General features: G+C 37.5%; 2 protein-coding genes across 3 annotated transcripts; both read right to left on the bottom strand.

Annotated features, from left to right (window-relative positions):
- Nucleotides 1-1656: 1656 nt before the first annotated feature.
- Nucleotides 1657-6697, bottom strand: LOC131002771 (uncharacterized). Of its 2 annotated transcripts, XR_009094406.1 has the most exons (3): nt 5838-6685; nt 2151-2821; nt 1657-1960 (listed from the first exon to the last, which is right to left on the bottom strand). XR_009094406.1 is itself a non-coding variant. In XM_057929239.1 (2 exons), exons 1-2 carry the CDS (start codon nt 6428-6430, stop codon nt 2377-2379), a joined length of 1038 nt encoding a protein of 345 aa, XP_057785222.1. In that variant the 5' UTR covers nt 6431-6697; the 3' UTR covers nt 1971-2376. The 2 variants fall into 2 exon arrangements, 1 of the variants encoding a protein (XP_057785222.1); XM_057929239.1 differs by lacking the exon at nt 1657-1960 and having other exon boundaries at nt 1971-2821; nt 5838-6697.
- A 4606-nt stretch (nt 6698-11303) lies between these two features.
- LOC131002770 (calcium-dependent protein kinase 10-like) lies at nt 11304-16100 on the bottom strand. The gene is made up of 7 exons (XM_057929237.1): nt 15289-16100; nt 14554-14697; nt 14320-14472; nt 12690-12805; nt 12304-12471; nt 12007-12237; nt 11304-11830 (listed from the first exon to the last, which is right to left on the bottom strand). The coding sequence occupies exons 1-7, from the start codon at nt 15929-15931 to the stop codon at nt 11657-11659; spliced, it is 1629 nt and encodes a 542-aa protein (XP_057785220.1). The 5' UTR covers nt 15932-16100; the 3' UTR covers nt 11304-11656.
- Between the last annotated feature and the right edge of the window lie 452 nt (nt 16101-16552).

Raw genomic sequence — 16552 nt, 5'->3', positions numbered from 1 at the left:
GAAGACGAGCCCGTCATCAAGTATTTTTTTATTTTTTAACGATCAATTTTTCAGTCGTTAATATTTTTTTATTTTTGCTTTTTTTTAACGACCGAATTATTCAGTCGTTAATATTATTTTAATTTTTTTTATTTTTTTAAAGACCGAAATTTTCGGTCGTTAAAAATATTTTTTATTTTTTATTTATTTTTAATTATTTATTAACGGCCGAAAAATTAGTCGTTAATATTATTTTTTCAACTTTTTAATTTTTTTAATTTCAATTTTTTATTATATTTATTTTTTTTTTGATTATATATTTATTTATATATATAATTATTTTTAATTAATTTTCTATTTAATTCTTATTTTTAAATTATTGAGAATATAATTAGATTTATTAAATTATTTGATTCATTATTTTCAAAACATTAATAATTTTATTATTTTAAAATAATAAATTATTTGATATCATCTATTTTATTTATTTTCAAATATTTTATTATTTTAAAATAATAAGTTATTTTATTTAATAAATGAATAATATTGTATATTGAATTATAATAAATCTAATAATTTAATAATTTATTACGATAATATTGTATACCGTCAATCTTTCGTCGGCACCACAAGTCTTAGATATCATCTCGACATATTATAAGGTTATGAATGATTAATGATATTGTACATTGAAATAGAGTTTAAATGAATTAATAGGTACTAGATATATCAATAATCTGAGTGTTCTGTACCGGTGACCACTCGAAAGGAACTTCAACGTTAATTAAGGTCAAAATACATTAGAAATACTAAAATACTTGTGGATGCAGAGATATAAAATATATATATATATATATATATATATATATATATATGGTCAAGTTAAACAGAGAATTATTATATATTTCATTTTGAACAAGTCTATACATTTTACGAACAGATTAACATAACTAACGAACAGACGTATTTAGTAAAAAAAGAGAAAAACTCGCCACCAACATGATTCGAACCCGGGGCAAATTGCTGTTCATGCGGTACATTGATCTGTTCGTAAAAATTATAGATCTGTTCGTTTTTATTTCACGAATTCTCTATTCTCTAAATATTTAGCATTCTCTGTTTAACTTCTCTCTCTCTCTCTCTCTCTCTCTCTCTCTCTCTCTCTCTATATATATATATATATATATATTTATTTATTTTCGAAAAAAAATATTTTATTTATTTATTTTTCTCTTTTTAACGACTGAAAATTCGGTCGTTAAATTTAACGACCGAAAAAACGATCGTTAAGACTCGGAACGACGATGCAAACAACAACCACCGAAAACAGTCGTTAAATCGGTCGTTAATATTATTAGCGACTAATTTTTGGGTTTGAACGACCGAAAGTTAATATCAAAACTTTGAAAATTGAGATGATACACATAGCATAATTTCAAATATTGAGATGATTGAAAAAAATTATATAACATCGTACATTATTCCGGGGCTATAGATTATAGAGTATTTAATTTGGGAGCTATAGATCATAGGATAAATTAGTAAATTTATAATTATTTATTATTAATATTTTAGATGAATGGTTATACTTTTTAAAGGGGGCTATGAATAGAATCACCCTTACTTGTATTTATAAATGTAAGATAATAAAAGTTACTATAATTTGCAAGCATAAGATAATGTTCGTAATATTATCTTAAATTTTTTAAGAAACCTTAGGTCCAAGCTGACCATGAAAGCTTAAAAAATTACATGTTTAGTTCAACTATCCACCATCTTTTCTCACCTACTTACAGGATCTGCTTTGACATCAATGTTTAAACAGGAACTTTTTAATGACATGATATGATACTGATCGACTGAATTCCTATATGAATTCCTTTCTTGGGGCATATCAATGTGTTGCTATATCAATATTTCCCTGTCATAAAATTTGATGCATTTCTCAACAGGCAGCAAATTCAGGCAGCCATAGTGAAGCCTAACATGTAAGAGAGAGAGAGAGAGATTCTTATTAGCTGGATGATACCCTATATAAGAAACATAAATTTGTTCAGCAACAAAAAAAACCTCAATCATCTCTGCTGAACACAATGAAATCTAGTCCACAAGTAGAAAGAAAGCCATTAACCCCCAAGGAGGAAAAAATAAGAAAGAAACGAATATCATACCGACATAAATATGGCGAACATCTTCTTATCCCACGAAAAGTTGTACTAGGTATCTGCTTGAGGCACTTGTCCAGCAGGGGCATGGAGGAGCTGTTGAGAAGAAAAACTTCAACATCTTTCTAATATTCACATACTTCAATAGCAGCATACTTTTTGGTATTTACACCCGAACGCTGCACCATCTGCCTGTACTAATAGTGTGACTCGTATGATTCAGGGGATGATATCACGAGTTCCCACCCAAAACCCTCCTCAGTTCATACTTTTGGGCTTCGGTGAGCCTTTTGGGGTACCTGACATCGATTTGAATCCTCAGACTTCCCCTTTTTCTAGGATCCTTCGAGACGGGCATCCCTTCATTAGGGACAGAAATCTCATGTCCAGGTTTCACAATCTCTGTTAAAGGGACTGTTAGGTTCCGGCCATCCAGTGTGGTAAGCTCAAAAGATTTCCCGGTGAGGGACTCGAGGAGAGTTATCTCCTGCTTCACCACCAAGTCATTCCCTTCTCTTGTATAAACTGAGTGAGGTTTTTCGTCTACTACGAAAATGAGATCTGCAGGAATCACGCCTGGTTCTTCATTACCCTTCTCTGGGAAAGTAATCTTCGTGCCCTTCTTCCAGCCAGGTTTTATGTCAATAGTCAGGATCTCATCCAACATACGAGTCCTACTACAAGACAGGAAGGAAGATACAACAAACGGACATTACAAGTAGATCAACATTAATTTTCTTATGTGCACACACACACACACACACACACACACACACATATATATATAGAGAGAGAGAAATCAACGAGCAACATGTTAAAATTTTCAGAAAAGCAATGAACCATAACAGCATTGCAATAGTTATTCAGTTGCTTCTGCAAACACATGGATCTAATGGCATGTAATAAGTTTGATATATTTTCTAATAGTTCACTCAGTATCAACGAAGTTTACTTTTCATGATTGAGTATTTTTATCCTCATTACTATGATTTCTCCAATCACACCCTTTCAATGGGATATGAATCAAGCAAAATCAGCTCAAATGATAGACATGATCAAGGGCATCGGGATATCCCAAAGTTCCAATTCATCTTAGTAAACAATAGATTAGCCTGTACTATTTTTACCTATCTAGGCTAATCCTCAAAAGTAAACGCCCCCTTACAGAATAGATCAAATTTCAACTCATTCGCATTCAAATTACCTGTGCAACTACTACATGGTCATGTTACCTAAACTACTAATAAGTAATGACTAACTAAAAGGCCAGGAGAAATTTTAGCTCAGTGGACTGAGGAGCAATAGTCCAAAAAGAGAGAAATCAACTATGGGTAAAAACACATGCAATCAAATTGTTGAAAACGAGACAGGCAAGAATCAACATTCAGAAAACCAGTCATCTTATCTGGAACAATTTTATCCTACCTAAAATTTGTTGTCTTGTGATTTGCAGAAAATTACATCTTGCTAGTAATTCTGCAGGTGCTGAGCAATTAGGGATATAGAATACCATACGTATTTTACAGCACAGTAAGACAATTGACTTGAAATGCAATCACTTGCATAAGTGTTTTAAATTAATACAAACTTCAAAAGTTGGGATTTCTTAAATTATGTGCAAAAGGAATATCAACAAAGTCAGAGGCGCAGGCAATCCTTTCACAAAGGCCATGACAGAAAAGTTAAGTGGTACAACATATTATAGGAAATAACATATGACTTCAGATATCTTCCCCAGGGAACATCATAGCCAACACAGGTATTCTCCTGGTAAGTCTTTCCTCAAACTAAAACCTAAACAAAATACTGCAGAAACACGTTTTCATTGAGGTATAGGTATCTATGACAACCGACAGACATTCATCACAAAACACCATCTCATCTTGCAAACCTAACAAAAATAGATTGAGAATCATTAAAGCAATAGCCCACCACCAAGTGACATGACTTATGCTGGATATATTGTCAACTCTAACGAGAGAACCCTAAGAAAGTATTGAAATGACAAAAACCTCAACACCATATACAAGCCCAAAAATCACCGACTTTACCTGGTTTTGTTAACTTCAACTACCCCCCCCCCCCCCAAACAAAAAAAACCCATCTATTTCCCACTGAAGAATCTTCAAATTTTCATATCCTATAAGCTACCTGCACTTCAAGTTTTAAGGCAAACCAAGTTTCCAACATAAGTAAGGCACTTGATGCACCACAAAATTTAGGTAAAAGAGTTCCTTAACTTCAAAGAATCCTATTATTATTATTATCTCAAAAGCCTCTTCACTAGTCTATGTATACTAGTTCTAATCATCTATCAACAGGGATCCAATAATACAATGCAAATGCATACAAGAATACAATCGCCAAGATTTACAAGCAATGAAACCTCAGACAACGGCACTAGTACCAATTTATTGTTGTAAACCTGGTTTCATGATGGGGCATGTAATAAATGAAAGCAATAAAAAACTAGAAATGTAATTTATGATGGAGAATCAAGTTCCTAGGAGTCTAATACAGATAAAAGGTTAAAGGGTAAGTGGAAATTTATGCTGTTCACAGTTTTGACGGACAGGTATTTATGTTGACTGTGAGTGTTCTAGTTTTCACTTTTCACTGGCCCAATTGAGGGAGACTGGAGTCAGTCACTATGCAATATCAAAAGTAAATAATTTCTTCAGCTCCTGGTGAGCAGATAGGTTTAAAAAAATGCAACACAAGCAGATATACATATTACACAAACAATTATAAGTGAAACTAGTTCACTCTCAAGTAGAGCCACTCAACCTCAGGTCCTCAACGCACAGCTAAATTTATTTAGAGGGTGTTTGGCTAAGCTTATTTTAAGGAACTTACAAGCTCCAGCAGCTTATAAGATGTTTCAAGAGCTTATAAGTTGTAGTTTCTTAAGAGCTTATAAGTTGTCAAAGTGTTTGGATAATTGAATTTATAAGCTAGAGAGAGATTTTTTTTGTTAGAGAGAGCAAATCGAAGAGAAAGGAACTTGAATGATTTATGATGAAAATAATAAATTATAGTTGAAAAACATTTGAAAAATGATTGTTGCATATAAGATTATAAAAATCTAAGTTGGGGTAGAGGAACTTATCTTTTGGGAGCTTATAAGCTCTTGGAGCTTATTTTAGAGCATATAAGCTGTTTAGAAGCTTATTTTGCCAAACACTTTGAAGGAGCTTATAAGCTCCTAAAGAAAACAGCTTATACGCTGTTTTGAAGAGCTTATAAGCTCAGCCAAACACCCTCTTAATCTAAGCAAAACAATTGACACAACTTTTCTAACTAAACCATTCTACTAACCAAATAACTGATGCCAAATTTTAAATCTTTTCGGAAAAAAACTAATAATTTCAACTATTAGAGAGTAAGAAGAATTGCACGCAGTCTTCCAAGTAAGTAAGAAAATTCTCCAGGAAGATATTTTGGCACTCTAAATCCAGGACCAGAAGCTCCAGCATGCAAAAAACAAAAACCTGCGTCTTAATCCATGCCAATTGCCACAATATCATATTCCATTGAACAATCCTACCCCTTCCCAAACACACACTTAAAAGTTAGGTATTTCCCAAATCAATACCATCTGAACAATTAACAAGACAATGACTCATCCCAAAAACAATTGCAGAATGGAGAAAGAAATAAAAGAGAAGTAGCAATGGACGGAAATGCACGTACCCATGAGAATCAAGAACATTCCTTGAAATCTTCATCTTCCTCGTCGAACCAGTATACAACTCCTCCAAGCTACACATCAGCGCATTCTCCACCGGTGGCGCCTTCCTCGATCCTCCGCCGCCCGAACTCTCTCTAGCCCCACCATTCATCGTCGTGCTCCTAAAAAACGCATCTCTTCTACCGGCACCACTACTACTACTTCCACCACCGCCGGCATTCCCATTACTACTCTCCCCAAAAAACTCCGCATAAATATCATCAGCATTCCTCGGATTAAATCTGAAATTAGGGTTTGGGTGCTGCTGATGGTTGTACTGAAACCCCTGGTTGTTGGCCCTCGTACTGCGCGGTGGAGGCGGACATTGGCCCGATTTGAGGCCCTCCTCGCCGTAGAGATCGTAGATCTGGCGCTTCTGCGGGTCGCTCAGGACATCGTACGCCTCAGAAATCTGCTTGAATTTGGCCTCGGCTTCCTGCTTGTTCGCATTCTTGTCGGGATGCCAAATCATCGCCAAGCGGCGGTAGGCTCTCTTCAAATCTTCGACACTGGCGTTGCGGTTGACTTTGAGGATGTTGTAGTAATCCACCCCCATCGTAGGGCTCCAATTTTCCTGCTCCGCCCTGTTCTATTCCTCGCACTGTGTGATTGAGGATGTGCGGCCGAGGCAATGGGATGAAAGAAGGGAGCTGTGCGAGCTCCGGCGACGGCGAAGCGGCGATTGGCGGCTGAGGGAAAATCGACGGTGGGGGTTGAATTTTGGTGGAATTTCGTTGTGAGTTTTGATTTCTTCGATGGAAACTGGAAAGGAAGGTGACAACGTGAGATTTGGGGGAGGTGGGGTATGCGTGGGATTTAGTGGGGGCCATTTCTTGATGTCCGGCAGGGGTGTTTTTGTCATTCATTAATCGATTCAGTTTTCCGAATTTACATTTTCGCCCATCGACTCTTCACTATTGTTCTCGCCAACCCTCAATTTTGCATCTAATTTGATGGTCGGGCCTGCCAGCCTGAGCCTGTCGGGCTTCCCTTCCCCTCCAAATCGGGTCGGGTCGGTCCAAAATCACCACGGGCTAAAATAAGTGGAGCCCAACCAAGCCTGAAATACCATTTACAGTGCAAATATTTCGGGTCGGGCCGATCCAGCCCGAGTCCATTAGCTTTTGATACTTGTCGGATACCATTGGGCCTAATATCTACACCCAACCCAGCCCAAAACTGGCTGGACTCGTTTCACGAGCAATAAGCCAATAAGTAAGACCTCAAAGCAAAATCCACCAAAGGTTGGTCGGAGATGAGATCCAGTGTCCCACAAAATCTTATGTGTGCCAATGTGTTCCATACTTATATTTATTATTTTAAAAATATTTTTATAAAAATAAAATTTATTATAATACTTTGAATTATATTGAAGTTTTATATCAAAAAATTATTTTTTTTAAAAAGTATATACCATGACTTTGAATTTACCAACCTATTATTAGCTAATAAAAATAAAATTAAATGATAAAAAATAATTATATACCCTAAATTGATGGAATAAACCTTAGTTAATAATCACAAAATTAAACTAAAGCATATAAAGTTGAAATTGAAGAAAATATACATAAAAAATTAAACAAAACTGAAAGTGGGACATAAAGTGGGATATAAAGTTTGGTACATTAAATCTCATTTCGGTTAGCGAGAAGGCATGCTTCTTCTAGTTCTTTAGTTCTTTTACTGAGTATAAAATAAAATAAAATTTGACGACTCATTAAGGCTCTTCAAAAATTTGATTGCGAAGCAAAACAAATCCAAATAATATTGGGCCAAAAAATATTAATTTTTAATGATGTCACAAAATATTTAAGCATGATTGTGTTATACTCCCTCCGTCCACCAAAAATATGCCACAATTTCCTTTTTCGTCCGTCCACAAAAATATGCCACTTCCATTTTTAGTAGTAGGGTCCACACAACTTCACTCACATTTAAAGTGGGACCCTTACTCCACTACCAACTTTACTCACATTTTCTTAAAACCCGTGCCGAAAGCAAAGTGGCATGTTTTTCGTGGACGGAGGGAGTATCATTCTGCGTAAAAGGCTTTTTTAAAAATTAGGCTATCGAAAAAAGGATGTGGTGCTTAAGGTGTCAGATCATGACAAAATTCAATATTATTAATACTTTGAAAGTGATGGAATGGATTTAATACTGTATTGGAATATTAAAATAGACCTCTATGCAACTCAATGCATGTTAAGTATTCATATATGGAAGGGGTAATTGCCTGTAAATTCCTAACGTTTACACGAAATTGGTTTTTGCACCTTTTTTTATTTTTCTTCTTTTAAATACCTAACCTTTAGTTTTTGTCTGAAATTTATCCGATCACCGATTTTTTCTTATGCCGGCGCCGGAAATGCCACTTTGGCAGCCGGAATAGATGAGATGGCAACCGAAATTGACATATAAATATAATTTTTACATGTGGCAAAAAAAATTTTAAAAAAAAGAAGAAAATTTCCAACTCATCATCTTCCCCAACCTAATTCACCTCTTCCCTCTTCCTGCCACCCGCCGGTGCCGCCCGCCGCCACCATATGCCAGCGCCGGCCACCCATTCCCCCATTCCCAGACCCATTGGCCCTCTCCCATCCCCAGACCCATCGGCCCCTCCCCAAAATCCCCAGATCCCGTCTGTCCCTCCCCCATCCCCAGATCCCGTCTGCCCCTCCCCAGTCCCCAACCCGCCACCACCCATGCCGCCACTATTGCCGGCACCACCCTACACCGTTCTCACCACATTCGCAAGCACAGACGGCAGCGCACAAAGGGCAACAATTCGTGCCCTAGATCCGCAATTCTCCACCAATTCTCGTCGCCCCCTGCTGCGCCACCACCACCATCGCCACCACCAATTCCCCGTGCTTCGCCGCTTCAATTCGGAGAAATTGGAACTGGTGAGATGTGAAGGAAGAGGGGGAAAGTCAGGTGAGAAGGGGAGGGGGCGGCGGAGGTCGACGGGATCTGGGGATGGGGAGGGGAAGGTCGCTGCAGTCTGGGGAGTGGGAGCCCGACGAGATTTGGGGAGGGGGAGGCCAACGAGATCTGGGGAGGGTGAGGCCGGAAGTCGGAGGCTGGTCTGCTGCTCCGTCCGCCGCTTGGTCGCGCGCCTTGCTCGTGCACTACCACGAAGTGGAGGCTGTTCTGCTGCTCCGGAGGACGGCGGCGACGATCGACTTCCTCAGCTGCTCCAGGCGGTGGAGCGTTGGTGGTGGTAGCGGTGGGTGGCGGCGCCGGCGGTGGTGGAGGTGGCAGGGGGCGGCGCTGGGTGGGGGAGGGAGAGTTAGGGTTTGGGGTGGGGGAAGGGAGAGAGGACGATGGGGGGGGGTGATTTTCCTTTTCTTTTCTTTTTATTTTTTTTCCACATGTATTTTTTATTTCAATTTTTTTCAGCTTTTTTTTGCCACATGTCACAAATGAGCCAAGTGGAGAATTCCGGCTGCCACAGTGTGAATTCCGGCTGCCAAAGTGGCATTTTCGGCGCCGGCGTAAGAAAAAACCGGTGATCGGATAAATTTCAGACAAAAACTAAAGGTTAGGTATTTAAAAGAAGAAAAATAAAAAAAGTGCAAAAACCAATTCCGTGTAAACGTTAGGAATTTACAGGCAATTACCCCTATTTGGAAATAGTGTGATCAATAAAATTAAAATAAATAATATATGAAAGTGAAATTAGTTATCTACTTAGGTGTTTGATAAGTAAGATAAAAATTTAAGATATTTAATGTTCTTGTTTAATAGTAGAAAAGATATAACTATAGATTAAAAGGTTAAGTATCAAAACGTTTATGGTGAAAATCAAATAAGTCTAAAGCGTTATGTTGTGCAATTTAACGTTTATAAATTGGAGCAAATAAATTCCTCAATCTAACATTTGTTAAATGGCTATTTATAAATTCATTTTTTTTCTCTAGCGACCCTAGAAGAACTCTCAATTGTTATGGTAGCAGAAGTAGTTTCCAATGATATCCAGAACTCTCAATTTCTTTAAACTCATGAACTCCTACAACTGATTCCCTGTGAAATTATTGTTGTAGATGTTGAACAATTTGAGCTCTGCGAAGCTCATCACCGTCTTCACTGGAAGGCAGTGGACCGGTAAGGTTGACAGCAGCGAGGGTGAGGCTGATGAGACCGTCCAACAGCCCAATCTCTGGCAGCAACGTGCCAATGAGCGAGACGCTGGTGACCTGAGTGACGTCACGCGCGAGTCGATGCCACACGGGACACCAGAAAAGCTACAGTATATCCAAGCGGGATGCTGGTGACCCGAGTCGCCACCACACGTGACATATGTTAATAATAATAATAATAATAATAATAATAATAATAATAATAATAATAATAATTAAAAAAAACATTCATCTCCTTCCAATTCTTGGCACAAGTTCCACTCCAAAAAAATCCAAAGAAGAATAACCCCCTCCAAAAAAAATAATCTTGCAGAACCACAAGGGTATGTTGAAAAAAGAAGTTAGTAATTTGGCGTCGGATAAATAATTAGAGGAGGGGGGCCATATTACTTTTGAAAGTGGAGCAGTAAAATAAGATCGGACCTCTCAATTATCACAGACTGCCTTGTTAAATAATACTCCCTCCGTCCCCAAAATAAGTTCCTCTTTGGGGACGGCACGGATTTTAAGGAAAAGTGGTAAAGTATATTGATAGTGGAGAAAAATATGTTATAATTAGTATTGGGAGTGGTGAAAAGGTGAAAAAATGTTATAATTAGTATTGAGTGTAGTGAAAAAGTGAAAAGTAAGAATAAATAAAGTATTATTAGTGGTGGGGTAGTTGTCCAAAAATGGAAAGAAAGAAAGATGAACTTATTTGGGGGACGTCCCAAAAAGGAAAAAGATGAACTTATTTCAGAGACGGAGAGAGTATAGGTTAGCAAACATTCAAATAAAGTAAAATTATTTAACTCTAATGACAAAGTTGAGGCATCCAAAAACTCTTTCTCATTTTTGTATACGTAATGTTCTCATCTTTATGTGGATAGTGGTCCCGCATGCGTACGATTATTTTCCCATTTTTATGTGGTGTAGAGGATTTGTCTGCATGCAAATTAATTATTTAATTATATTTAGATACATATTGTAATTTTAATTCAAAAAAAATAGTAAAATTATTTAACTATTCTAAATTATCTAGGGTGCCAAACACAGCCTCAAAGAATTTAAGTTCTCCATCAAAAGTTCCTTAATTTGAATAGCAAAATATAATGCATCATAATAATCGATCCAAATTCTCTATTTGTGTCGATCCGTGAAAAAAATATAAAACTAACACAAGAACTTCTGTAAGACGTCTCACGTGTTAAAATGCGTTAGAACTAAAATCTAATTCAACATCACACGTGACACTATCTATAAATCCATAAGTGCGAAACATATGTTCAGGAAGAGCATCATCAAGACTTGGGGGAAAAAAAATCATGAATCTCACCAGAGATAACATTTCCAATCAACAAAAAATCAACTATGGTGTTAACAAAAGGCACACTACATATGGAACAAACAAAAATAAAAATACAGACATCACAAAAATATACAATATGCAACACGAAAACACGAACACATCTATATCGATTTACCCTACCCAACACAAAGAAACTACGATGCATCACCTCCTCCGATGAATTATGAACCGTGAATCGTGCAATACCTGAAACTCCTTGACTTGAGAAGCTTCGTGTTTTCAAGCGATGCCAGATATTGAGTCGAGCACGAGTCAAGCAAGAGGGCGTCGCGACAATATTCATCAAAGTTTTTTAAACTACAACAGTTTGACCAGTGAACCCATCCTGGAGCAGCATAGAGCCATCTTTCATTAGGTTAAGGCTTAAGCTCTTGAACCTTTCTCTTGAATATTGTCGCGACGCCTTTCTCCAGTCCGTTCCGGTCTTCATCATTGCAACAAACTCGTCGTAGCTAATCTGGCCGTCCTGAAAGATGAGCGCGATATCTTAGCTTAGATAGTTAATCCGCCACATGCTTTGATGGATTGAATAATTTCGAGCTTGTTTGAACATGTAATCCTTCAAATGCTCAATCCTATGTATTCTCAATCTAATCTATCACACAAAGAAAAAAAGCTTAAGGCAAGTAAGAATTGTCAAACCTTGTCAGTGTCGACTTCCCGCATGATGTCGTTGAGCACATCGACATCGGTCTCTCCTGATTCATCGGCTAAAGCTTCTCGTAGTTCGTCTAGTTCTATGTAACCACTCCCGTCTTTGTCAAAGAACATAAACGCTCTGCGGAAGTGCTCGTCGTTCTCCATCCTCTGTAAGTGGATGGTAACTGCAACGAACTCTCCATAGTCCAATACTCCGTTTCCGTCCACATCAGCCTATAAATATCATTTTATTAGGCCTTGATAACAAGTTATAACAATGCAGGACTGCATGATTCTTACCACATCCATCAGCAACTTCATCTCAGGCTCAGCCAGCTGAGAACCAACTTTCCTTAAACCAGTTTTTAGTTCATCAAACGTAACCTTCCCATCGTTGTCGGTATCCATCAAAGCGAACATGTCTCTGATTACTTCTATCTCTTCAACGGATAAATGTTCTGCTATCACCTATTCAGTTACATGAAAAGAATTGAACTTTTAAGATACAGTACAGAGTCATGACCTATCGTCTATATACTGAGACTGTTTCTATGGATACCAGTTCTACTTATTTACCAACTAATCCTTTTATATACTAGCTTTACTTTCAGCAGCAGAAACTGCTTTTTTTAAACCTTATATATCCCATTGAGCACAAAATTATGAGTATGCTGTGCTATGCTTACCCGCAATGCTCTCTTCTTGAATCTATTCATGACAGAGAATTGCTTGAGTCTTGCCCTTACTACATCTCCAAGTGGAACATTCGAAGCTTTCTTTGCGTTCTGTATCCATGGGTGATCTGACAAAGACAATAAAGGAGACAAGTATAGGTCAGAGCCGCATAAACCACATGCAGCAAAAAGGTCATGTCTTCTCTACTCTCTCATCTCCATTTTATAAGGATGCGTTTACTTTGATGGATAAATTTATCCATGGAAAATGATGGATAATAAAAATTTATGCTTTGAAATGTCTCATTTTTTTCCAACATTTGACACAAAGTATCCATCCTTGAAGTGATAATAAGGAAGAAAAAATGGTGAACATCTCTTTTGTGTCAAATGTTGGAAAAAGAAAAGACACATTTCAAGGCATAGATTTTTGTTATCCTTCCTTTTCTATGGACTAGCAGAAAGAACGTACATTGTACGTGTAATTCATGTTATTTTATTTGATAATCTATTATCTTAAAAAATCTATTAGTTCATTACTTTTATTAGATAATTTATTGGATGGATATATTTATTTATAAGCCTAATCAATAGCTATAGATATATATCACATAGATTTAGTGTAATATCTAATGAAGTAATATATTTTTATAAATACATATAATATAATATGTAAAATAACCTTAAAATAAAATATATAGTAGAGGCTATTAATATAGATAAATTTAACCATCAAAGTAAACGAAGCCTAATAGGTTAACTATAGTTTATAGGGCAATGCAGTGGATTCTGTACAACCTAGCAGTGGCCAGTAAGCATGACATTAGTTACGACAAACAGAACCCAACTCTACGTGATATAGTATTTAGTTGTTTAGCACCACATTGGAATTTCAGATTATCCAAAGGCCAGTTCTATATACTTCCTACCGGTGTCAGTGAAGAAGTATTAATGTTCACAATAATTTAACCTAAAAGTTTTAGAATAATAAAAAAATGAATCACCAGTTATAGATACAATCTGTTAAATGGTAAAAAAGTAATGAACAAAGGATCTAAATTGATAGTTCATAAGATGATAGAGAAAAACAGAATCATGCTCTTGAAATCAACACAATAGATTATTAGTAAAGTTGCCTTTTATAAGAAAACGTAGCACAAGAAATTAATCTAATGGTCTAATCTTGAATTAGGAGTATAAAATTTCAACATTTTAAAGCTGGAAAAAAGTGCTTTATCACTTTTGGTTATGCAAGAGGCAGTCTCTGATATGATCCCAAAATATTCCTATCAGCTATCGGATAGTCGAGAACACCGAGGATTCCATTGCTGCAATTTATAAAATCAGCAAGGTCCATCCTAAAACACCAGTATCAGCATACAGGTTGTGCATCGCTACGCAAACTATCATCTGAAAACACCTTTTCTTTTCTTTTCTTTTCTTTATTGTTATTGCTCCTTTTAACACTTGCTTTTAAATCTTTAAAGAATGTTCACATTTTTGCACGCTTAATGCATCTTTCCCTCTCTCAGCATGAACCCATCATCATTTGCAAGAGAAGAGAATCACATGCAGCATAAATCAATCACACCACCACTCTCTTACACTATTAATACTTTTTCAAACAGTAATCCATACTCACCAAGAACTTGCTGGGCTGTCAGACGCTTCTTTGGGTCGGGCTCCAACATCTGCCTAACAAGATTCTTTGCACTTTCCGAAACCTGAGGCCATGGTTCCCTCTTGAAATCAATCACTCCTCTCAAGATTGCCAGTGCAACACCTTGCTCAGTTTCTGAAGCACAGTTTTGGTATAGACGAACTCAGCAAAAACCACAAGCTAAGACCAAAGAAGGAGCAGAGGAAGAACAAGTACCTGCCCAGAAAGGAGGAACTCCACATAACAAAATGTAGAGAATCACACCAGCACTCCAGATATCAACTTCTGGCCCATAATTTCTCTTCAGCACCTCCGGTGCCATGTAGTATGGACTCCCCACGATCTCAGAGAACTTCTCACCTGGTTAAAATTCATTTCTTGATTAGAGAAAGAGATAAGATTAAGACGGATTTGAACTTTGGGATATCCGAGATTCTTGATAATTCCCATCATTTGAGTTAATTTTACTTTATTCATATCCGATAAGGGTAAAATTGGAGAAATCCTAGTAACGAGGATAAAAATACTCAATCAGGAAGTAAACATCCTAAACGAGTATATAGTAGAGAGAGAAGCTTTCGCCGAACAACATTATCAGATTGAAGAGAGAGATTTTTGTAAGCTGGTATGAACTGCAGATTGAAGATAAATCATTCAACTATCAAACAGCATAATAAATAAAGAATACCATTACTGCCACAAACCAAAAAAAAAGAGAATTTTCAAATTACTGAAATAATAGAATTGTAGGCTACAAAACTTTCTGAATATGCGCTCTTTAAGACAAAAATCAGATATAAAAAATTAGAACACACACGAAACTCAGTGAATAAAAGAACACCAAAACCCCCAAATTGAAAGGAGGAAATAGAAAACTGGTTCTTGAATTTAGCGAAAATACAGAATCCTAAAGAAGACGAAGAGTAGGAAAATAAAAAGAGATTGTCTCACCAGGCTTGAAAAACACCGACAAGCCAAAATCAATGGCCTTGAGAGCGGAATTCTCCTTTTTATTGGCGAAGAGGAAGTTCTCCGGCTTCAAATCGCGATGCATAACCCCATGCTGGTGGCACATCCTGACTACCTCGGCTACCGTCCTGGCGACGCCGGCCGCCGCGCGCTCGCTGTAGTGGCCGCGTGCCACTATCCGGTCGAACAGCTCGCCGCCCTCGCACAGCTCCATGACCAGGTGCACTGCCTCGCTGTCCTCGTATGTGGCGCGCAGCTTCACCACGTTGAGGTGGTCCGGCAGGCTGGACATGATGGCGACCTCGCGGCGGACGTCCTCCACATCCACGGCGGTGCGCAGCTTCTTCTTCGAGATGGACTTGCAGGCGAGGGCCTCGCGCGTCTCGCGGTCCGTGCAGAGGTAGGTCACGCCGAACTCGCCACGGCCAAGCTCGCGGCCAAGGATGTACTTGTCGGAGATCCTGGTGCGCGGGATGAAGTCCTTCAGCACGCGGATCGGCGACGGGGATTGGGCGTAGGGATTCGGGTGCCGCTCGCGCGCTTTTTTGTTGCCTTTGGGGGTGGAGGGTCTGGGGGTTGGGGGGTCGGCTTCGGGGGCTCGGATACAGACGTTGCAGTTTCCCATGGTGTGGGGGAGGTGGAGGCGCCGCCGTCAGCGGTGGTGGGAGGTGGTGGTGGAGGAGGAACAGAGCATGGTGAAGAGAGAGAGGGAGAGAGAGAAGAGAAGTCTTGAATGAGAAAACGCGGGTCAAATTGGAGAAAAAATTGGCATTTGAAAAAAGAATATTAATTATTTCTATTGTTTATAGATTTTATGATGTTATATTAGGTGTTAAAACATTTTTGTTTCAAGTGGTATTATTATTATTATTATTATTATTATTATTATTATTATTATTGTACCAAAATAGTAATAATACTTACAGTTGTTGATAGTAAAAATTTTAAGTTTTTAACAAATGTATTTATAATTATAGGATTAATTATTTATAACTACGAAAATTAGATTTAAATTTTGATTTTTAATTACAACTATTTTTATTAAATGATACACGCACTTTTATTTTTATTTATTTTGAAATTCAGCCTGAAGTATAATTTTGACAACATTTTTGAAATTCAGCATGAAGTATAATTTTGGAATTCAGTTCTCGCATGCAAATTCAAAGGAAATTTAGACTTATAAGTTATAAAAAGACCACTGAATTTTTTAATTCAGATCGAATTCAAGCAAATTATAAATTTA

The sequence above is a fragment of the Salvia miltiorrhiza genome, unplaced genomic scaffold (genome assembly GCF_028751815.1).
Source record: "Salvia miltiorrhiza cultivar Shanhuang (shh) unplaced genomic scaffold, IMPLAD_Smil_shh fragScaff_scaffold_19_1, whole genome shotgun sequence".
Lineage (NCBI taxonomy): Eukaryota > Viridiplantae > Streptophyta > Magnoliopsida > Lamiales > Lamiaceae > Salvia > Salvia miltiorrhiza.
The sequence above is the reverse complement of the archived record's forward strand: the minus strand, read 5'-3'. Positions and strand labels throughout refer to the sequence as shown.

What these genes read in the sequence shown, in the direction of transcription:
- LOC131002771 (XM_057929239.1), bottom strand. Translation starts at nt 6,430, where the DNA reads ATGGGGGTGGATTACTACAACATCCTCAAAGTCAACCGCAACGCCAGT. An exon ending in AATGTTCTTGATTCTCATGG is followed by an intron (nt 2,822 to 5,837) that starts GTACGTGCATTT and finishes CCTGTCTTGTAG; the next exon opens with TAGGACTCGTATGTTGGATG.
- LOC131002770 (XM_057929237.1), bottom strand. Translation starts at nt 15,931, where the DNA reads ATGGGAAACTGCAACGTCTGTATCCGAGCCCCCGAAGCCGACCCCCCA. An exon ending in GTCGGTGTTTTTCAAGCCTG is followed by an intron (nt 14,698 to 15,288) that starts GTGAGACAATCT and finishes AATTTTAACCAG; the next exon opens with GTGAGAAGTTCTCTGAGATC. An exon ending in GGGAAGTCGACACTGACAAG is followed by an intron (nt 11,831 to 12,006) that starts GTTTGACAATTC and finishes CTCATCTTTCAG; the next exon opens with GACGGCCAGATTAGCTACGA.